We start from the raw sequence: 22,495 nt of genomic DNA on the forward strand, positions 1-22,495 counted from the left end.
ACTCCAAACTTGAAGGCCGGTTCAAGTTGAAATCGGCGGTGAAAGCAGACTTCTCGCTCAGTCTTCACGTTCATCTCTGACCAGTTCAGTTCACATTGGACGTCCATTCATTTCCATACCGATTGCAATGTCATGAGTGACCGGCGTCGACTCAACGGCCCTGCTGGCACGACCAGCCCTCCAGTCTTTGCGCTCTCCAAGAGTTCTACGAAGTCGTCTCAAAAGCGGACAAGGAAGCCCAATGAACTACGCAAAATATGTATGGTGCTCTCTGCTAATATCCGGCTCACACTGACATTCTGCAGTCCTGCAAACTGGAGTGGTCCCTTCCGCAACCGGTTCCGCATATCTCGAACTCGAAAGTCCTCCGGAATCGAAACCGGGGCTTCTAAACACTTCCTCTACCTTAAAGCTATCATGCTCAGTTCATGGGCCGAAACCCCTGCCGAGAACCGCTTCATTTTCGCCGAACCTCCAGTTGTCTGCGTCAGTCAAGTTTGCTCCCTTCGCGACCTGCGTGCGCCAGGGCTACATCCGCGATTCTACCGAAAGAGATATTGGGATGCACTTAGAAACTGCTTTAAAGGGTGTTGTCATACCTGACAGGTGGCCGAAAAGTGCGATTGAAATTGCGGTGACAGTGCTAGAAGGCGAGGACGATCAGGTTGACGGCGATCGAATTGGAGGTGTTGGGCTGTTCAATTTGCTGGCTGGCTGCATTAACGTTTCTATGGCAGCACTCGCAGATGCAAGGGTAGACTGTCTAGATCTACTCGCAGCGGGAGTTGGCGCCGTTGTCCCTGGTCCTGGCAAACCTTTCAGAGTCCTGGACCCTGCTTCCATTGAACATGATCTGATTCTGGCAAGTTGTCTAGTCGGCTACCTGCCATCACGAGATGAGATTGTGGAAATCTGGTCGAATGGTTCTGTATCGAATCTAGGGAGGGATGAAGATATCGGGTTTGATGGTTTGGTGGACAGCGCTGTTGCTGCAGCTCGTGGATCGCAAACAGTGATCAAAGAGGTGTTGATCGAGTCTTTGACGAGGACCGAAGTCGGCGCCGAAAAACTCCCTAACGACGGAATGAATGATGTTGACATGAATACATGAATGGTGCTACCCAACTTTCAAACCAACTCTCGATGTCTGGATACTATTACCAATCCAGACTTGCCCTCTTGTGTCGGCGCCAAGCATCAAGACTTCTGCCGATCTATATCAGTCCGACTTGACGCTACTTTTATGTCACTTCAGCCTCACGAGCGTACAACACAGAGGGTCTTCAAATCACCTCAGATATCTGCCGGCAGTGTCTCGTGTATCTCAATCTTGTATGACGCTTGACCTCTCGACCTCTCGACCTCTCGAACTCTCAACCTCTCCGTCGTCGTCAACGCTACGTTCACAGAATATCTACCGGCACACCATGGCTCCAACTAGCGCTGTCGATGGCAATTCTGTCTTTCTATACAAGTGTCTGCAAGCTTCGCAGGGACATGGAAGGGTGACGCGCATCCCATGCCTATCCAGGATGTGTTGGTTAATGATGCCTAGATCGACTTTCATGCAGTGGCCGCTGAGACAGGCTTGACTGTGGGGGCTGCAAATAAGCGATATCAAAGACTCCGAGAGAAGATCGAGCGCTCGGCGGCATTCGGCACGGCCAGTTCTCAAAATCCCGAACAGACGCCTAGAAAACCAACAACTACCAAGGGCAATGCTTCGCTCAAGCGGAAGGCCGATCTTGTCAAAGACGAAGAGCTACCAAAAGCCTCGACTTCCATTAAGAAGGAGCCCCAAGATGAACCAGCTGAGGAAGAAGCAGTCATCGAAAACACCGTCTCAAAACGCCAGACTCGAGGCCGAAGACTCAATTACAATACGTCAGGGACGTTTGACGTTGACTCTTCTCGCCCAGGCTCCGTTGAAGACAGCGAAGATGACTTTAAGCCGGATGGTGCAGAAATCAAGCAGGAGGAGGACGAGGACGATCTGGAGCTGGTTTCTGACGGTGCAAAGCCCGCTAGCAAACGCGTTAAGAGGAACGCCGGAGCATCAACCGAAGCATCTGCAAGTCCGAAATCAAAGTCTCGAAACAGTGGCAAGAAGAGCACGATCAGGACGCCACGCAAGTCTCTAGTTGTATCAGAGGCTACAGCCAAATGCACCATGCAATCGCAGAACAAGCCACTTCCGAGTATTGAGTACTCTCCCTCAGCAACTCACACCCCTGAAGGTGATAAGCGTTATGCAGGACTCGATGGGGACATTGAATTGAAATCCTTGCAGCCCGGCACTCTTATCACGCTGCCACCGAAGCGTCAAGCACCCGTTTGGCCAATAATGTCGGCCGGTCCTTCAGCAGGGGCCCGCTCTTTATCCGCATCGTCGCAGGACTCGGCTGGCAAGATGCTTCAGCGTGAACTTGACGAGGCTGACATGATTCGTCCCGAGGACAGCATTTCGATGGTCGGACGCAAAGACACTCCTCCAAGCCCCAGTAAGTTGTTTTGCCTTTGCATCGCAAGCGTTTTCGCTACGATTCCCAGTACTGACAAGCACCGTGCAGACCAAAGCAAGTTTGAGCGCATCAAGGGTTTATTGCCGTTGTGGAAGAGTGGGTGAAGACACCGCGCCACGCCAGAATGGGCCAAGACTATCGACCAATGGGAACTTGGCTGTGAGGTACACTGCGGAAGAGCTGGCAGAGACCGAAGGTGCAATGCAAATTGTTAGCTGCAGAACCGGTTCAACTAGCTAGGAATACCGTCGAAGAGTGCTTGAAGACTTGAAGAGTGATGAAAGGGAGACCAGTTCTTGTTGAATTGGCAGCACGTGGTGACAGGATCAACTTGAGGCGCCGAATTCCTGATCGAAGTCCAAAGTTGGCATCGTCACAGTCCAAAGCGTCTGAGACTTCTTGCCGGAACTGTGAATGAAAGGTGCCATGTCAGTCGGTCGGTCGGTCGGGCTTCCGTGCATTCAATAGGATTCTTGTACCTACATCTACATACCTGAGATTGACTTGGCTTGGATGGCTTTCCCCTTACGGATTATGACTGAGCAGAATGGATTGAGTAGAGCAGGGCAGAGCAGAATAAAGCAGAACAGAGCAGAACACATGACTAGCAGAGCAAAATCAACAAGCCTATCCACTTGAATCGGATCCCTTGTTTTCGCATTCCCACACTTTCTATTCTGTTCTCCGCGTAGAAGTAGAAGTGTGTATCAGACAGGAGTGCTGGCGAGACACTTTGATTGTAGTCTAGATAAGGAGTAGATTAGCTGCAAGCGCCAGCTAGTTGTGGGTGAGCTGAGCTGAGGAGGGAGAGAGTGAGAGGCAGTCCGGGGACGGGAGTGGGAGATGGCGACGGCACCAGACGGGTGTTGTATGACCTGGTTGAGTTGTTTTTACGAATTCTGTGTTATATGCTATGTGTATCCGTATACCTAGGTAGGTATGTGCTATGTGAAGGTGTATGTGAAGGTGTATGTGAAGGTGTATGTGAAGGTGAAAACGCGGCTGGCTATTCTTGCCTTTGCCTCACTTTTCAACTTGTTCTGCTCTTCGGCTCCAGATTATAAACACTGTATGTAGCTGGTTGCTTTTGTCTATTTATGCTGATTGATTGATTTGTCCCCTTGCATCCAGATGCTTCTAGGCCAGAGCCCAAGCCCTGTCTGTTCATTGTTGGGCATGACTTGCATGCAGGATGGCATACTGTAAGCTCTGAACCACCTATGTATGGCCTGTGCCTATGCCTATGCCGATGATTATGATTATTATTATGATTGTGTTTCTCGGGCGTCATTTCGTTTCGTTTCATCTCGTTTCGGAGGTCGAAATCCATTCCACCGGATTCCATCTTCACCTCCAAGTCGTCCGTCGTCAGTCGATCGTGGCCAAGTTAGGCAGACTCAATGGTTTTGCAAAACAGTCCACTCGGAGCAAGGGCACAAGACGTCGCCGTAGATGGTGCACAGCTTCGAACACCAGCATGAGTCCCAGCAGATGCATATCCTGGCGGCCTTGTACTCCTCCATACTCATGTGGCCCTGGTAGTAGCGGTACTGGCCGACAGCGACACCTTCGAGGCGCGCAGCGGCACATTCGCGCTGGACTTCACGACGGAGGTTTTCCTCCGACTCGGTACGGGTCAAGATGCGAGCGGCACGCACAGTCAGACGGTCGGCGTACGAGAGGGCAGCGTTGCGCATGGGGAAGCGCTCGAGATCTTCCTTGGTATAGTTCTTGGACGGCCAGGTCGGGTCCGTCAGGAAGTTGGTGTGGGTGAACTGGTTGTTTGGATGCAGTGGGTCACCACAGGTGAAGTGTATACGTGGGCTTGGGATACCAGTGGCTACACAGAAGGTTAGCTTAGAGGTTTGGGTGGGAGAAGGGGGGATGGTAAAGGGGGGATGGACTCACTACGGCAGTGGAGAAAGTCGATTTCGTAGCTCTGAAACTGGCCTGGGTAGCCGGTCAAGGCGGCGTAGGGACGTTTGCGTTGAGATATATCCTCGTTGGTGGCGACACTATACGAAGAGTTCGAAGCGGCAATGCTGCTATAGACGGAGGAAGCTCGCATGCTCTGGACATCTCGACTATGGCGCTGCTCCTCGACACGGACTTTCTTGGTACAAAGTAAATTGACGTCGTAGTCTGTACATGGCCATTAAATAGTGCAAAGGAGATGGATAAATGGAGATACTCACCATCCTTTGAATCGTTCACGGTTGATTTGGTCAGGAAAGAGTCTCGTGCACAGCGCTTTTTGACTGTAATGATTATGAGAATAAGTCACTGTCTCTGTCACTGGGAGTTGAACTCACTTTTTCGGATGATATCCGGGCTTGAGGGCTGAACAGCTGGTGCCGTTATGATTCTCCGAGGAGCAGCGTTGATAGGCTGTTCATTTCGCAAGCAAGTCTTTGACTTCTGCGACTTGGGCTCAAGAATGACTTTATGTCTTGGGGAGCTCTGAATCTGGCTGAACTCAAATTGCATAGGCTCTCCCTCTGGATACCTGAGCGAGTCTGACGCCTCAGATGCGTTTGCAGGAAAATGATCTTGACTGCTGCGAGTCGGTTCTACCTTGGTGTGAGTCAAAGGATACCTAGTGAATGGCACACCTACCTATTGGGAATATATCCACACCAGCTTGTGCACAGGCAAATTGGGCCAGCTCAGCACTGTCTAGGCCGATACTGGAACTTGACGAATCCGAAGTAAATGTGGCGTATCTGCCATCAGTAAGCGGTTCCGGTTGCGATGAGACGATTTCTCCTTGTCATTAGCCAGGCTTTTTTCGGTATAGCTGATAGAAACCCTACCATTGGCATGATTGGTCTCGAGCAAAGACTCTGCCGTGGCGTCGGGCTTCTTATCCTTGACACCAGCATCGGCAAACATGTACTCAAAATAGGGCGGTTGCGGAAGAGGAGGAAGCGGCTTGTTAAGATACTCTTCAACGCTCGGGGCTCTAGAATGAGAGCTGCGCGCAGTGAATGAGCCACCATTCATACGAGGAGCCTCGCCATTGGGATTGAGACTCTTGTGGTCTACACCGGATCAGCAGGCTTCCTGCTTTGGGAGAGTGATAGACTTACCTTGCTGACGAGACTTTTCAAGTTTGGCCATAGTCTTGTAATACCAGTCACGATTCTCCGGAGCGACGACTTGATCGATGATGTCCTTCATGCCGTTGGCGGCCCAGTCTCCAGGACCATGCCGGCTTGCAGCTGCATACCAAACCTCCACGTCGGCCTCAGTCTCACGAATGAGAGACATGACACTTTGATTTTCCATTGAGCCGGGTGATTTGTGACTCTCGTGTAACTCTGGGGATAATGGAGTAGTATAGATGGAGAGGACGGGAAATCCACTTGCAGAACGAACAGTATCTTGAGAATCGAAACTGTAGAGGCAACGAGGAGAAAGAACTGGTGGAGGAAATTCGATATACATTTCGGTGCGCGACCAACCTCACTTCACTGCTTCCCAGCCGTATTGTCCATTGAGACCTTGTGTTCAATTGAGGGACTGAATGGCTCCCATTGGGGAATTCTGCCGTACCTCTCTGCATGAATAGCTGGGTGCGGCAGAATCCAACAATAGGACTTCATTCACCGCTGGAGGGTGCGGCAGAAGGCGTGACGAGCAGACGACTTCACTCACCATCCCGTCTTGCGCAGTGTGTTCTTGACAACGTTGCCCGCGGAGTGCCCCCGACGTACTTCTCGTGTCTATGGCCATCGTTTTCCGAGCGGCCCCGAGCAACTTACCTCTTCATGTTCACGTGTGAGATGGGCAAGCAACTGCGCATTGCGTGCTCCTGCGACCCGGCCGAACGTAATATTCTGCTTACCTTCGATTAAGTCGACATCGCCCTCGCCGGAGTCTGTTCGGGAGAAGCCACGCTCGGCAACGCTCCTTGCGTCAAGACTCTATATCATGAGACTTACTGCAGGACCAGGAGAGGGTCGAGACCGAGCTGTGAAGGTAAGGAATCCCGGATGTTGAAGACTCCGGCTCGAATGTGGAGGGAGTTTGTGTTTGACCATACTGGCGGGATGGACTTCTGGCGGACGCTGTTTCATAACTTGCAATGGACGTTGGACGTTGGCGGACGCTCAGATCTGAAGCGCGCGCCACGCGCTCGATCCGAAATGGGACGCGAGGCGCAGGCGCAGGCGCAGGTGAAAGGTGGCTTGCTGGCCTGGGGCCCCCTGGCTAAGGTACTGTACGGAGAACATGGGCTCCTTATAGGTTCCTAAGGCCTGTCACTAAAGGTGGCGGCTGCTAAAAAGTCCAGGGGGCATCTGGGCTGACGGGATCTGACTTGTCCTCACACTCGAAAAGGGCAGTCAATGAGCTCCAACACCCTTTTCTTCTCTTTTTCTCAACTGTCTTGTCCTCGCCGTTCTCACCTCTCTCGAGTTGTATCGTTTTCTCACACTTGATTATTCCCTATTATCTTGTCCCGCCTGACTGCGCGTTCCACATCGAACCGAGATGATAGCTAAGCGATAGTCGACCTGCCTCCACCTCCTCAACCGCCCATCTTTATAGCCCGGCCGGCCCTGACCCTTGGCTCATACACTCCGGCATGTGGCTGGCAAGGTCATTGCCATGGGCATTGGCCGCCCTGGTCTGGGGAGCGTCACCAGCGAGGGCGGAAAAGACCGCAGCCGACTACTATGTACACTCGCTCCCTGGGCAGCCAGATGGCCCTTTGTTGAAAATGCATGCTGGGTATGTGATGCTCTAAAGGTCGTCGGATTCCACGTACTGATTGGCTCCAGTCATATTGAAATCACTCCGGAGCACAATGGACACCTCTTCTTCTGGCACTATGCAAACCGACATATTGCAAATAGGCAACGGACGGTAATCTGGCTGAATGGAGGCCCAGGATGCAGCTCTATGGACGGAGCACTGATGGAACTGGGTCCATACCGGGTCAAAGAAGGTGGGAAACTTGGATATAATGAGGGCTCATGGGACGAATTCGCCAATCTGTTGTTCGTGGACAACCCCGTGGGCACGGGATTCAGCTACGTCAACACGGACAGTTATCTGCACGAACTGCAAGAGATGGCGGATCAGTTTGTCATCTTTCTGGAAAAATGGTTCGCACTATTCCCGCAGTACGAAGGCGACGACATATACTTCGCCGGCGAGTCCTATGCCGGCCAGCACATTCCTTACGTGACGAGGGCCATACTCGAACGCAACAAGAAAGCGCGTACGGAGGGAAAGCACACGTGGGACATCAAAGGTCTTCTGATTGGGAACGGATGGATCTCGCCAGCGGAGCAATACCAGTCATACCTCCCATTCGCGTATCAGGAAAATCTCATCCAAGGCGGAACACCCGAAGCCCAAAGAGTCGAGGCCTCTCACACCCGCTGTATAGCCGAGTTAGGCAAGCCGGGTGGAACCGAGAAGGTGGACGTGAACGACTGCGAGACGGTCTTGTCCATGGTTCTGGATGTCTCGAAGCGAAACGGCAAGTGCTACAACATGTACGACATCCGACTCCAGGATAACTGGCCGTCTTGTGGCATGGCCTGGCCTCCGGATCTAGACACTGTGACGCCCTACCTGCGCCGACAAGATGTCATTGATGCGCTGCATATCAACCCTGACAAACGTACTGGATGGACCGAATGCTCCGGAGCGGTATCGTCGGCGTTCCGCGCGAGGAACTCGAAACCCAGTATCCAGTTAATTCCCGGAATTCTGGAGGCCGGAGTTCCCATTTTGCTGTTCAGCGGGGCCAAAGATATGATTTGCAACCATCTGGGCACCGAGGACCTGATCAACAACATGAAATGGCTCGGGGGCACCGGCTTTGAGATTTCTCCCGGAGTATGGGCACCCAAGCAGGATTGGGAGTTTGAGGGCGAGCCAGCTGGCATCTATCAAGAAGCGAGGAACCTCACCTATGTTTTGTTTTACAATGCAAGTCACATGGTGCCATTCGATTGGCCTCGTCGCAGCCGGGATATGCTGGACCGATTTATGGGAGTCGACATTGCCAGTATCGGCGGCAAACCAGCTGATAGCCGGATTGGCGGTGAAAAGGCTGGCAGTGAGACGAGTGTGGGAGGCCACCCGAACAGCACTGTCGCGCTTGAAGACGAAAAGCAAAAGGTCAAAGAAGCCGAGCTCAAGGCATATTATCGCAGTGGCGAGGCTGCGTTGGTAGTGGTGCTCATCGCTGCCGGACTGTTCGGTTGGTGGGTATGGAGAGGAAGACGAAGAGTCCGGGGTCTGGGATATCTCAGCGTGCCGCTGGCCGCCGGGTCAATGGGGAAAGGGGGTGATGTGGAAGCGGGAGACTTCGACGACAACGAACTGGACAATCTCGAAGCCAGTCATCGACACAGAAATTTGGATGCAGAGCCTTACGATCTGGCTAGCGACAGTGACAGTGACGATGAGGATATCGGACACCGGGCAGGAACCAAGACCAGGGAAGCAGGGCATATGTAACGGCAACGGCAACAGCACGAGAATACTAGGTAGTTAATGATTATAGACGACGGCGGAATGGCTACAGTATGTGTACATACAATATGGTGTCGTCGAGTGTTGCATCCTGCGTCCATTTGTCCTTTCCTTTTCCTGTAGCTATATCTGATATGTATGGAGCGCAAGAGATCACATCGTGTCTGGTCTGTGCTCCTGATCAGTTTGCATTATGTATCCGTATGGAGTACGGATACTGTGTACGCGTATTCTCTGGGCCCTTACGTATGTGACAATCAGGCTAACACCAATACGTAGGTAAGGAAGGGCCCAGTTGTCTGAGAATGAAACATGAAGCGAGCGTTGGTGAGACTACTGTATATGGTATATGTACAGATACTGTACGAGTAGTCTCTCTGCTAATGAATGTACAGTACGGATAAATTGGCCGCCAGTGCAGTGGGAGATTCGGGAGAGTTTCTTCTACAAAAGACGCCTATGTTAGGTAGGTAGGTAAGCTTCCTAGGCGGCGGCCTAAGGGCCTAGGGGCTTAGGCGGTCTTCTAACGTCCAACCTTATTGGGCTCAGGGGCCCTTAGCCCTAAGCCTTTAGCCCTTAGGCTGCACGAGGACGCCTAGTACGTAGGACTCTGTAGGTGCCCAAGTGCCTGGGATTAGACCAATTTAGGGCTCAGGCTCAGGCTCAGGCTCGGGCTCAGCTGCTAGGTGGCGGTCGTCTATATTTAGTTACCTACCTGGTACCTAATTATTCAATTACCTGCCGGTTTCACCTTCTCTGTCCGTGTCTCGGTCTCCTCTGCCGACGCGTCACACCCACACTGAAACATGTACAGATACAGAATACTACCTGGCACCACCTGGTATGTAATTACTGTGTCTTATACTTACCTCCTGCGTAGTAGTCCTACGCACCTACTACGGAGTTCTGTGATAGCTGCAATCCTGATCTTCACATGCCCCGTCGCGGAGTTCCATCGCACATCCTTGTCGAGCCTCATTGTCCAACCTCCTCGTCTCTTCCTTCGTGTTCCACGTCCAGGTTCGGACCCAGTTATCCACATGAAGTCTTCGCCTCTCTCTCCACCCGTCAAATCCACATCAGCCGTGGCCTTCAGCTTCTTCACTCCAGGGTTTCTCTTGTCCCCCGCCTACAAATCACTCGTACCGTAGGAGGGTCGGTTCAGGGCGTTTGCGTATTTGGAACTTCTTCACTTGGTTTGCCTTCCATCCATATTTGCGTCTCCTGTTCCTCTTGTTCAGTTGTTTGATATGGCTCCCTGATGTTCTTCCTGCTCACCTCCGATCCGACAATGCGATACCATGCTCCTCCCTCGACCTTCTCGACCTTTATCCCGTGCATGGAATCGTCGAAGGTCGGCCATCGTCGCCCCTTTGCTGGGCTTGATCCTGTTCCTCCTGTTCCTGCAGACTCGCATACGCCGATCCTCTCCCTCTGGCGATGGGCAGCCTGCAGCAATACTTCCTTCTACCCGTGCACGGCCGAGTAATCCTCTCCTCAAAAGCCAGGCCTCGTTTTGGCGAGATCTATATCTCATCATCTTGAATAATGATCCCTCCTGCGACCAGCCGCCGGAGGCGGTGGTACCTCAGAGTCTGGATATCGGGTTCGATCCCTCACACGACCACCAGCGGCCAGACATCCTGTACATGGATCCCGCCGATATCAAACGCATGCGTGAGGCACACTCCAACTTCGTAAATGATTTGAAAGATACTCCCCCCAAGATGCCATATGAGCCAGGTACCAGAGGCATTGTCGTGACGGCCGGATACAACCAACTTCCTGTCCTTGTGATCTCTCTACGCATGCTGCGGAGGACGTGGTCGTTGTTGCCAGTCGAGGTCTTCCTGGCCGACGACTCCGAATACGACGACGAAATCTGCAATGTCGTATTGCCCACGTTGAATGCCAAATGCCTTGTATTCTCCGACATCTTTCGGGCGGCTGAATCCGGAGTGTCGATTGATCGGTTCCAGTACAAAATCATGGCCGTCATCTTCTCCTCCTTTGAAGAAGTGCTTCTACTCGACTCCGATGCCTTTCCTATCTATGATCCTCTACCTCTGTTTCAAGAGGAACCGTTCAACAGTACGGGGATGATTATGTGGCCGGATTTCTGGTATGCCTCGGAGTCGCCCTACTATTTCGACATCGCCAAGATCGAAAGCATTCCGCCTCTCAATCTACGACCCGCGGTTGAGTCGGGCGAGGTCATGTTCTCAAAGTCGAAACACCATTTGTCGCTGATGCTGGCTGCATACTACAACTACTACGGTCCAGCATATTATTATCCCTTACTGTCTCAGGGAGCTCCCGGTCAGGGCGACAAGGAGACATTTGCTTGGGCTGCCACCGCTTTGAACGAGCCTTTCTATGCCGTTCGTCGGCGTGTCATGGCTCTCGGTCGAGTCGACTCCGCCGGATCTTTCCTGGGAAGTGCTATGGCCCAGCATGACCCCGCCGCCGATTTCGCCTTTGCGGAAGCTCACCCGCTGCCTCACGAGAAGGTGTTTGATGTCCCAGCAAGAGAAGTGAGGCCATTCTTCATTCATGCCAATTACCCCAAATTCGACCCTTCCACTATCTTCACCGAACAAACACGGGACTTTTCGTCCAAGGTCATCGGGACTGGCGGTCCCACTCGTGATACCAACGGAACATGGGTCCGGTGTTGGATGGGCGAGGCTCGTGCCAATGAAGTCTTCGGGTTTGATGTTGAAAGGAGGTTCTGGGAAGAAATCAAAGGCACGGCTTGCGAAAATGAACACCAATTTGGCTGTTGGAAAGGCAAACAGGGCATCTGTGACCGTGTGAAGCACTACTGGCATGAAGTCTTCGAACCTCTGCCGACTGGGGGACATGGATCGACCCAGCCTCCGCCGCCGGGACCTTGACCAATACCTCGAAAGGAGCTGTCGCACATTTTCTTGACCTATTGTACATGACTCTCAGATACCGGCAAGGCAACAATTGTTTTCTCCGCATTCAGCCTTGTCTTCGATTGGAAGGAGCTTTTGAGACACGTGTCTGCACTGTTGGCAGCCAGTTGACACGTACGTGATGTGAAATGAACGTAATGAGATGCACGACCTGCAGGGCTATAGAGGGCCAGAAAAGTTGAGCATACCGATAACTGATGGACTGGTTTCAATACACGAGGGGATAATGGAGTGCTGGTGGCTCTTAATTGGCGCTGTGAGAAGGATATGGATCGCAGGATTGCAGGGATTGTTCTTGACTCGGCGAGGCTGAGCATGATTACAGTATATGGTATACATAGTTATGCCATGGTGTTTTGTTGCAGGTTGCAGTTTCTGATGAATTCCTTTCCTTCCATGTCTCCGTAGACTTTGGTACGGTGCACCAACACTGACCTTTTCGTGTCTCGTATCTCGAGCTCATTGCTCCCAAGTTGTAAAAGGTAACTTGGAAACTTGTGATCAAGTCGTAAAAGGTAGGTAACTTGGACATTTGTGATCAAGTTGTAAAAGGTGACTTGGACATTTGCTCCCAAGTCGTAAAGGTAACTTGGACATTTATCATCAATGAACATGGCCCAATCTAGGCGTGGCGGTCTACGAGTACGGGAGCCCCCTAGCCAAAATGTTAGGTTGCCCTGCCCTGCCCTGCCCTACCCGCAAGGCTGAGCATGAGCATGAGCATACAATACTCCAGTGACAAGTCTAATGGTCGGCATACCTTCCAAACCTGGATGGAGCACCTTAGCACATTCATGTTAGGGGCTTAGGAGACCTTAGGTTCCTAAACCTCAGCCTCGGCCTCCTGAGCCCTGAGGCTCGACCTCCTTTCTAGAAAAAGGAGTATCAGTAGACATCTCCGCCGCCTAATTACCTACCATGAATCTAATGTACTAGTACTGTACTACTTATTTGGATTACGACTTGCTTGCATTGAGAGAATCGGATACCTACCTACGTACGTACCTACATCCATATGTCTCAGGTGAGAGACGTACCTACCTACATTATATCACGCATGGCCTCCTATGTCTAAGGTGAGAGACCTACCTACATTATATCATGCATGGCTTATCCTATGTCTAAGGCGAGAGACTACTTACATCCAGTCGTGCATGGCCTCTCCTATCCTATGTCTCAGGTGAGGCGAGACGATCAGAGAGATGGTGAGAGCGAGCGCCCAACCAACCAATTAACCAGCCCGCCCCTGAAGAGAAGGCACAAGAATGGTACACTTGCTTGCATTGTACGGATCGGATACCTACATTGTGTCATGCATGGCCTATTCTATGTCTGAGGCGAGACGATGAGACGAGACGATGAGGGAGATGGTGAGAGCGAGCGCCCACCCAACCAACCGGCCAGTCAGCCAGCCAGCCAGCCAGCCAGTCCCTGAAGAGAAGGCACAACAATGGTACTGTAAGTAAAGACGCGCGAGTCTGAGTCTGAATCAGAGTCAGAGTCATTGTTATTGTCTCCTTTTATCCGTACATTGAAACCGAAACCGAACCTGAACCCGAATCCGAACCCGGACCCAAAAACACAATAAAACAAAATACAGCCACAACCACAGCAACAACACAGCGCCACATGACGGTCGTGAAGATATAGCAAAAAGCGAAAAGCAAAAAGCAAAAAGCAGGGATCCGCACCACCTCACCACACCATAAACACACCACCTCCGCGGAGCCAGAAGACCATAGAATCCATGAAATCCACAGAAGCACAGGATCACAGGACCACAGGATCACAGGACCTTACTGTAAAGGCGTCTGACCAATTCCCTAACACGCCACACCGTACCCCGCCGCACCCTAAGGCGCCGGTACATGGTCTGTCATGGTCTGTCATGGTCTGCCATGGCAAGGCTACCTCGGGCGAAAATCAACGCACAAGACAACAATCCCAATCCCCAATCCCAATCCCCAACCGACCCAGAAATCCCGGGTGACAAGGAAAGCACAAGAAAAGAAAAAGTACCAAGCGAAAGAGAGGGAAAAGGTTGGACGGAGGAGAGCAGCCAACAGTCCACCGTCTCGTGCCTCTCTGGTTCCATTTCTCTCTCGTCTTGTACTGATCCCGTCTCCTTTCCCTTTTTTCCCTCTCCTTTCCCAGTACACCGGCATAAAACCAGGCCCCTGCGGCATCCGAATCCCGCATCGAAAGAGATGGTGAAAAAAAGAAAGAAGCCAGAGAAAATCGACATTGACATTGCCACTCGTTGCTAGCACAGATAGATATCTGACAAGCCGTGGCTCATCTGCCATGCCCCGTCTAACCCATGTCAAATAAGACTGTCAATCAATACGTCTCTTCCAACTCCGTGCTCCACGCTGCATCGCTGCCCTCAATTCTGACGCCGGTAGCCCCAGTGTTGACGTTTTCATCAGACAGTTCTCGAAACCGTTCGTACTGCTGGCCGTGATGATACCCATGGGTCTGGTGGACTTGGTAGGTTTGGTGATGATGGCGATCATCATGAGGCCGGTCATGATGATGAGGAGGAGGACCGTGATGACCGTGCACTCTGATCTTAGCAGGTGGAGGCCCCATCGGTCCAGCTAAAGCCGCATCATTCACTCCCGCGGTCATGGGTCTCTTGCCGTTCAAGTTATGGCTCATCCCCAAGGCGTTGGTCGTGGTCGTGGTCCCCGCGCCAGCGTGAATTTTGGCATAATATGCCTCGCGGGCATCTCGTTCCGGTTCCATCTCCGATGTGTCAGAGTAGGTCTCCCAATTCTCGCTGCCGCTTGCAGTAGTCCCCGTGGTCATGTTGGATGAGGTGTTGGATGTTTGCCGAGAAGCGCCAGACATGGTCGACGCAGGGGCCGATGGGTGGTGAGGCCGGGACCCTTGGCTGTGGCTCTGTATCGAGGTCGAGGTAGAGAGCGAGTGAGAAGGTTGATATTGGGGCTGATGTGAGTGGGAGTCGGAACGAGAGTGCTGTGATGGTGGGTAGTGCGGTTGCTGTTGTTGTCGGTCACGATTCAATACCGACGTTGACATATACGACATTCTCTCGCGATCGTCATACACGTCTTCAGGGCTTATCGGTCGAACATACCGACTACTTTCGTTCGACCCGGAAGATATCGTGCTCGTGGGTCGTGTCGCCGGTGGCGGAAGGTGAGAAGAGGTCATGGCGGCAGCTGGACTGGGTTCGGGAGGGACGAAAAGATCTCTCATCTTGGGTGGAGGAGCTCGAGGAGGACCCATTGTCCTGGCACGTTGCGGGGAATTCTGGACGGGTTCCTGCTGGAAGCTGCGAGAAGACGGTTGATGGACAGGCCGACGTTCGGGAGAGTTGCTGCCATGCTTGAGGTTGCCCAGGGGAACGCGAGCCGGGATCTTAGAAGGCGATTTGGCTTGTGATAGAGACGCCGTCGATGTTGAAGGAGGCGCTGCTCGTTGCCGGAAAGTTCCAGCGGTGGGGGTTTTCGTGGTCGAACGAGGGGGAGGCCCTTTCATCACACTCTGAGGTCGAACTGCCGAAGCAGTGCGTGATGTGCTGGCGGCCGGTTTCGACGAAGCTTGGGTAGCTGCAGGCGTCTTCGATCTCGGGGGAAGACCGTTGGGTGTCTTGGATCGCGCGGGAGGAGCTTTGACTTCCGTCTCTTCAATCTCGTCGAGGAATCTGTCGCCATGGACCAAGAATGGGCGTCCGTATTCGTCTTCGTACTTCTGTAACGTCTTCTTCAATTCGGCCGTCACCTTGGGCAATTCCTTAGCAATCCTCTTTCTCATCTTCTCCTCTCGGAGGAGTTTTCCAGGATCGCGCTTCTCTCCCTTTTGTGGCTTCAACAGCAATCTGGACGCGTCGGCGGCAGATGCAGCCAACGCTTCGCGATCGGCAATCAGAGACTTGTATTTCTCGACGGCGGCCAGCGTCGGGGCTCGCTGTTCCTTGAGCGTGGTCAGTCTTTCGATCTCGGCTTCGTGAGCTGACAATAGCGCATCACTATACACGTCGGAGAAGGCTGGGGTGAAATCCAACATCTCTTCCTCGGAAAAGTAGAGGGCGTCCCACAGCTCTTGAAGCCTGACACGAGCATCCTCGACAAACAGATGAAGATTCTGCCTCTTCAGTTCGTTCAGTCTGGCCAGCTCGTCTTCGAATTCATTGATTATCCGCAAGCCGCAGCCGCGGTTGGCGGCCAGGAAGGCCTTTCGGTCCGCATCCTCAATCCCCAGACGGTCCCACAGGTTCTCAATGTTCTTTTTCAGATCGGCCAACCTCTTCTCCCGACTTTTCTTCTCGTCCATCAGTTTGTCACGACGACTTCGAAGACGATCCAAATCTGCCTGATGTAGACCTAGTTGTTCGGGCGTGTCGCGATAATTTTGTACAATCAAGGAATCTGTCTGCGCCTGAGGGATACCCAGTTCGGACCACAGTCTGACGATTTCTTCTGCCGTCTGCTGAACAAGGACCACCCTTCTGTTGTATTCATCGTAGACTCGGGAGAATTCCTCGTCGAGCGTGGTGACATAGGAGGGGGACAGATCGAAGTTGGGTGGGCACGTGTTGGAGGAAGTGGGTGGCAGTCGAATCTTGACGAAGGACGACTCGAGGTGGGAGGAGTAGGACTCGAGAGCTTGAACCAATTTCTTAACCTGCTCAAACCGCTCGCGATGTAGTCTGCTGACCACGTTGTATTTCTCTTTGAGGTCGCGTAAACAATCAAGGAGGGGGTAGGTAACGCGTAAACCGTCGGTGTCCAGGTCGTAGCCGTTGTCCTTTTCATCGTCCAGCGATGCTTCCATCTGTTTGATTGTTTTAATGATGTTGTGGGCTTCCTCGGTCATTTCATTCTTCTCACTGGCAAGACAAGGTCAGCATACGCATTCTGGGACGACGGTCGGAGGTGCGGTGGGACGTACTTATTGACCAGGCGCAGCTGGTTGTGCAGCGTCTCGGACAAGGCTGCGAACAGCTCAGTCTCTCTGGACTCTCGTTCATTGCGCGGCACCCCGATCTCGTCGAAGATGGAATGCAATTGGCCTATGATCGTGGTGACCTGAGTGGTCAGGTAGCTGGTGTCCATTGGCGTAGTCGTGGGCGTGGGCATTGGGGTCGGACTGCGGCTCGCGGCCGAGCTGGACGATGATAGAGACTCTCTCAGAAGACGAATATTCGGTCGCGGTGACAGCTTCGAAGGATAGACATTTAGACAGAGAAGACGTGGAGAATATGGGCACCAAGTGGTCGCGGCGTCAGGGCGAATCAGGCTCAAGTGGTGGGTTGGGGGAACGAAGGGACCATGGCGATGTCCGGACGGAGGTGTTGATGGCGTTGGCAGAGCAACTGACTCAACCAAGCTGCAGAGCCTCGTCGTCTTCACCGCCTTTGACCTCGCCCGGCAGAATCTCCCTCCACCAGGCGCCACCAGGGTCAGTTCGCAGTTCGTCACCGACACCGCCTGAGGCACAGCTCTCCACGCCATACCGCCATATCGCCATATCGTAGCCGACTCCCACCCCCCTCCCCTATTGCTGTTGCTGGTTTGCCCTTTGTGCCATGTCGACCCTCTCTGCCCTGCGCACCTGGGAGGCCGAGAACGACATCATCACCGTCGACCCAGCCCAAAATGGCCTCTACAATCTTCCCGACCCCGCCGCCTACAAAGCGCTACAAGACGCTGCACCCTGGAAGAAAGATCCCAACTACTTCACCCACGTGCGCATCTCGGCACTGGCACTCCTCAAAATGACTACACATGCTCGGTCCGGCGGCAGCATCGAGATCATGGGCCTCATGATCGGCTACGTGTCGGGTCGATCGCTCATCATCACTGACGCATTCAGACTACCTGTGGAGGGAACAGAGACCCGGGTCAACGCCCACAACGATGCAGACGAATACATGGTCAATTTTGGCATCGCCTCACGCGAAGGAGGAGGGCAGCTGGAAAACGCAGTGGGATGGTATCACTCACATCCGGGCTATGGATGCTGGCTGTCGGGCATCGACGTCAACACACAAATGACGCATCAGATGGTTAACGACCCGTTCGTCGCTGTGGTCATTGACCCCGATCGTACAGTGAGCGCTGGCAAGGTCGAGATTGGCGCTTTCCGAACATACCCAGAAGGCCAGCAGCCCAAAGACAGACAGTTCACCGACGACAGCGACGAGTTCCAGGCGATTCCCACGGGCAAGATTGAGGATTTCGGGGTCCATGCCAATTCATACTATGCACTGGAGGTGACGCACTACAAATCGACGCTCGACACACACCTACTCGGTCTCCTGTGGAACAAATATTGGACTTCGACGCTGTCGCAGTCGCCCTTGTTCACCAACCGCGACTATGTCAACAAGCAGATTGTCGATCACGCCATCAAGATCAAAGAGGCAAGTAAGAAACAGCGGACACACGCCAACATGGGCCGGCGGACGCAAGAGTTGGCGGGCAGTGGAGACCAGAATTTCAAGGTTGTCAGGGACGGGTCACTGGAGCAGGTGGTCAGAGGGGGCAATACAATCTCGTCCGAGGAAGTCGCGGGTTTACTGGCGAGCGACGTCAAGAAGAAGCTGTTCTGGGGTGTGGTGCAGGAGGCCCGGGTCAAGGCGGCCGGGGAGCAGGCGACGATCGCTGCTGCCGGGCTGGCTGTTACAAGCAATGGAGGTTGAAACTTGCGATGGCTGCCAATCCAATCGTGATGCAAGCAGCGGGGGCTGGGAATAATCGTCTCCAGAGTAGACCAATCATCCGGTTTCCGTGGGACAGGCCACCTTATCAGCTTCTACCAACAAGAACAACAACAAGAGCAACAGCAACAGCACCAGTTTCAGCCATCACCGCCGTTGGAGAGAGACCCAGAGCGACCCAGTGGCGACACGGTCAGCTCACTCGTGGGACGCCGTGGCCCGGCTCCGACAAGACAAGACGAGATGAGATGACTGCGCACGTTCGACTGAGGAGGAGGTACATACATCCCATATACTCACTGGCCGCAGCCGGTTCGTGAGCGGTGATCCGTCACACCACACCACACCACACCACACCACGACGCGAAATCTCTTTGTCGAGCACAAATGAGCGAGCTCTAGATGGCAGATTCGCCCTCGCATGCGACGCTGGTACAGGCCGTGCACCACACTGCCTAGGTAGATACTACATACCGTACAGTAGATACCTTATGTAGCTACCGTATCATGCATCACACGCAGGATTCTAGCGGCCCCCGTGGGGCAAGGTCCCTTAGGCATAGGACCTAGTTGAAGATGCCTGATGCATGGAGGATTTCCGTCTAGCGAGAACTGCGGCGTTTTACAGTTCTAGGCGAAATGAAACGTTTGGAACGGGTGTCATATTTGCTCCAGATCGCCGCCGTCAGAGCCAGACGTGCGAGGACATCGAGCTCTTGCAATGTGGTGTCTGTCCTGCGGCTGCCTGCATGCTACATACAGTAAACCGCTGCTCAGTCTGTGTGCCATCAATAACAGAGCCAGATCCGGTGCGACCGACTCCTCAAATCCCAGATTCCAATCCCAACGGCCGTAACATCCTGAGAATCATCACCCTTCGTCCGCAGTTGCCTCAATCCAACCGGGTAACTGGTAACTGGCCACTAGGTTCGTCAATTTCAGGAACTCTGCCTTTTTGACTCTGGATCAATGTTCCCGCCCTCCAATGACCAGGTGCTTTCCTCGAACGTGATGGTTGTTCCACTCGATAATATGCTTCCGAATCCCTCTGTTCTTCCTTCCATGCCAAAAATCCATGGAGCAGACACTGCCTTCCCCCGTATAGACTAGTAGATGACTGAAGATTGAAGCAGCCATTTCAATGCAGTGTCGAATAGACCGGCTCGGCTCAACACAACCCCGCTCACCGCGTGGAGTTGCACCCCATATCGCAGAGTTTTCTTCATATGATCCTGAATGCCTCCAATTGAAATCCAATTCCGCTAAAACAAGGCCGCAAATATGCTGGAAACAAAATGAAATACGCTAAAAGGCAGTTCAAAAAGGGGCATATGATAATATGGCCATGGCCCCTGGGCACAAGGCCTAGACCCTCGCCCTTCTCGGATTCGTCATTCGAAATTGCGTGATATCCACGACGATGGAGCTCTGATCGCTGGCATCATCGACTTCGATGTTGTCAGTCATCAGGCCCGGGTTGCCGTACGACATGACGGGGGCACTGAAAAATGCACCTTGAGACTTCATGTCTTCCAGTGTGTGACTGATCGCGAGGTGACTGCGATCCATCGTGGCACCGATCTTGGGTGTATGGAGAACATCAAGCGAAGGTTGAGTAGATAACGTAGCGTCTGAATCTCCGCAGCTCTGAAAACTGTCCCAGTTGACCTGATCTGCTTCCGAGCCCTGGGGGTTTCCTTGCCGAAGGTTCTTAAGTGACTCTGCCATGGTGGTGGCTTGAGCAAGGACGGCGTCCAATTTTTGCCGAATGACATCCAATTCAGTCGAGCAATCTCCGTCTCGAAGGAACTGATGAGCAGCAGTCTCACAGAGACTCTGGACCGACTCAAGATCCTTGTCGACAAGAAAGAAGGCAGTTTCATCATCGGGTGCTGGTTTGGTGGTCGATTCGGTAGGCTTCTTCTCTGATACTAAGAGTGATGTGCTCCGTGACCGAGTAGAAGACCCCCGGACATTGTCGAGTGAGGGATACCCTCGGCCTGGCCGGGTGGATAGAGTGGAAAGAGAGAATCCTTTGGCAGCCACCAAAGCATTTTTACCCTTGCGAAGGTTGTTTCGACCGACTCCAATGGATTTCACCATGGCATCCAATTGTTCTTGCAAATACGCGTCATAATACACGATGACTTGGTTTTTGTTCCTGAATTTTTGAGGCCCGGAAGCCCCCGATCGGATCGAGGTGCCAGGTCTTCTCCTCCTCCTTGCCTGTGCGTATAGATATTTGTTCCCGGCTTCGAGCGGATTTATTTCGACCCGGCTAAGAGGAGCTGGTACACTACCACTGCTCGGGGCGACCTCGTCGGGCCGCTCAACTTGTTCATTATCGTCCGGGTGAATCGAGGCCATTGAGGGTGTCCTCCGGCGCTTGGGCTTTATCTGGTTGACCAGTCGGGCATATTCGGCGACGAACTCGGTATGCTTCTGATCGGCGTGAGCAGACAATGAGTCGACGCTGGCTTTCCAAGTGGGAATGTTGTCGAGGAGGTAGACAAAGCTCGAGTGAGCGTCCATGGATTGAGCCATGACGTCTACCACAGCAACGGACAGGCGACTGGAGGTAGAGGATGGTGAGACAGGTTATGAGGGCATTGTTTCGCCAACTCAAGACGTGTGATCGATATTGCACTGACAGGATAAGCAGGCGGGATGGAAAGGCGGAGGGAGAGGATCGACTTGGTGCGGTGTGGGGGGTTGCTGGTGTTGAGAATGGCTGAGAGGAGGAGAAGGAAGAGGAGGAGGTCAGTAGAAGGTCCTGAGCGAATCGAGAGTGATGTTCGGGTGGTGCAAGGATGCAAGGTCGTAAAGGTTTGGTGATGAGAATTCAGAGCAAGGAGGATGACGGTATGCGAAAGGCGGAGTCGATTGAATTTCTTTGACGGTAGTGGCACTGGCAGTCGTGGGCAGTCCACTCAGTTAGTGGCGGTGGAGGAGGAGGAGGTATGTATGTACAGACACTGTGAGATGTGATGCCGTGTCAGATGCAAGCAAGCAAGGTAGGCAAGCAAGCAAATATCACGGATCAATCAATCGATCGAGTGAGGATGATTATACAACGGTGCGGTACCTAGGTAGGTAGTACTCTTCTGTTGTAACATGAGCAAACTGTGCGATGTAACATTACGCGTTTGTACGGAGTACAGTACGGTACCAAGCCACGTGACCTTACCTGCCGTCCTAAGGTAGTGCCTACTAGGTCTACTGTGTGTGCCTAAGGGAAGTAGTTAGGGGCCATAGTAAACTCATACTACTATTAATCTCTGCCACCTAGGTCGGTAAGGTATCGTACAAGGTATGTATCCATACAAGCTGGCCATTTTGATCCCGGCACCGAGTACCTAAGGAAGCCTAAGCCGCCTCTCTATAGGCAGCAATTTAGCAGCAGCGTTAGTAGGCCCCGACACCAGACCAGGGGGCCTAGACTGCATTTCGGGGTCGGCCTGCGCCGGTTGGTGATGGGGCTGACGGGGGCATCCCAGCACAGTCCGTCAGTGCACAGATTTGCCTGGGCCAGATGAGAATTACTCGTTTCGGCCGCTGCAGTGAGGGAATCACGATACTATGACATATGCGTATAGGTAGGTTCCTGGGTTCCTGCACCTGCGACATATTGAAGTTTCGAAGATACTATGGATCTGTTGAGCTGAAGGTACAGTATCTACTACCCATACGTGCGTACTCCTATGTGAGGTGTCCGTATCTAATGATCTCACGCACGGCAGGCTACCGCTGCGGAAATGTCGTTCATTGATTGACAGCTGCACTACTATCTACCTGGCTGCTGGTAGTCTCTACTCTATTCCCTGCCTGCGCCCTGCGCCCTGAGC

General features: G+C 52.9%; 8 protein-coding genes across 8 annotated transcripts; 5 read left to right on the forward strand and 3 right to left on the reverse strand.

Annotated features, from left to right (window-relative positions):
• Positions 1 to 132: 132 nt before the first annotated feature.
• A1O3_04996 (uncharacterized protein) lies at positions 133 to 1,111 on the forward strand (the record flags this gene model as incomplete). Its single annotated transcript, XM_007735124.1, has 2 exons — positions 133 to 259; positions 306 to 1,111. 2 exons carry the CDS (start codon positions 133 to 135, stop codon positions 1,109 to 1,111), a joined length of 933 nt encoding a protein of 310 aa, XP_007733314.1.
• Positions 1,112 to 1,427: 316 nt separating this feature from the next.
• Positions 1,428 to 2,626, forward strand: A1O3_04997 (uncharacterized protein; the record flags this gene model as incomplete). Its single annotated transcript, XM_007735125.1, has 3 exons — positions 1,428 to 1,505; positions 1,556 to 2,501; positions 2,571 to 2,626. The coding sequence occupies 3 exons, from the start codon at positions 1,428 to 1,430 to the stop codon at positions 2,624 to 2,626; spliced, it is 1,080 nt and encodes a 359-aa protein (XP_007733315.1).
• Positions 2,627 to 3,919: 1,293 nt separating this feature from the next.
• A1O3_04998 (uncharacterized protein) lies at positions 3,920 to 5,792 on the reverse strand (the record flags this gene model as incomplete). Its single annotated transcript, XM_007735126.1, has 7 exons — positions 3,920 to 4,362; positions 4,431 to 4,664; positions 4,718 to 4,780; positions 4,835 to 5,092; positions 5,139 to 5,285; positions 5,336 to 5,563; positions 5,612 to 5,792. 7 exons carry the CDS (start codon positions 5,790 to 5,792, stop codon positions 3,920 to 3,922), a joined length of 1,554 nt encoding a protein of 517 aa, XP_007733316.1.
• Positions 5,793 to 7,110: 1,318 nt separating this feature from the next.
• Positions 7,111 to 9,002, forward strand: A1O3_04999 (carboxypeptidase D; the record flags this gene model as incomplete). The annotated part of the gene is made up of 2 exons (XM_007735127.1): positions 7,111 to 7,256; positions 7,307 to 9,002. 2 exons carry the CDS (start codon positions 7,111 to 7,113, stop codon positions 9,000 to 9,002), a joined length of 1,842 nt encoding a protein of 613 aa, XP_007733317.1.
• A 1,316-nt stretch (positions 9,003 to 10,318) lies between these two features.
• Positions 10,319 to 11,914, forward strand: A1O3_05000 (uncharacterized protein; the record flags this gene model as incomplete). Its single annotated transcript, XM_007735128.1, has 1 exon — positions 10,319 to 11,914. One exon carries the CDS (start codon positions 10,319 to 10,321, stop codon positions 11,912 to 11,914), a length of 1,596 nt encoding a protein of 531 aa, XP_007733318.1.
• Positions 11,915 to 14,299: 2,385 nt separating this feature from the next.
• A1O3_05001 (uncharacterized protein) lies at positions 14,300 to 17,067 on the reverse strand (the record flags this gene model as incomplete). The annotated part of the gene is made up of 2 exons (XM_007735129.1): positions 14,300 to 16,817; positions 16,880 to 17,067. 2 exons carry the CDS (start codon positions 17,065 to 17,067, stop codon positions 14,300 to 14,302), a joined length of 2,706 nt encoding a protein of 901 aa, XP_007733319.1.
• Positions 17,068 to 17,516: 449 nt separating this feature from the next.
• A1O3_05002 (COP9 signalosome complex subunit 5) lies at positions 17,517 to 18,632 on the forward strand (the record flags this gene model as incomplete). Its single annotated transcript, XM_007735130.1, has 1 exon — positions 17,517 to 18,632. The coding sequence occupies one exon, from the start codon at positions 17,517 to 17,519 to the stop codon at positions 18,630 to 18,632; it is 1,116 nt and encodes a 371-aa protein (XP_007733320.1).
• Positions 18,633 to 20,015: 1,383 nt separating this feature from the next.
• Positions 20,016 to 21,194, reverse strand: A1O3_05003 (uncharacterized protein; the record flags this gene model as incomplete). The annotated part of the gene is made up of 1 exon (XM_007735131.1): positions 20,016 to 21,194. The coding sequence occupies one exon, from the start codon at positions 21,192 to 21,194 to the stop codon at positions 20,016 to 20,018; it is 1,179 nt and encodes a 392-aa protein (XP_007733321.1).
• Positions 21,195 to 22,495: the final 1,301 nt, after the last annotated feature.

Source organism: Capronia epimyces, assembly GCF_000585565.1.
Source record: "Capronia epimyces CBS 606.96 chromosome Unknown aczIQ-supercont1.4, whole genome shotgun sequence".
In the NCBI taxonomy this organism is placed as follows: Eukaryota; Fungi; Ascomycota; class Eurotiomycetes; order Chaetothyriales; family Herpotrichiellaceae; genus Capronia; species Capronia epimyces.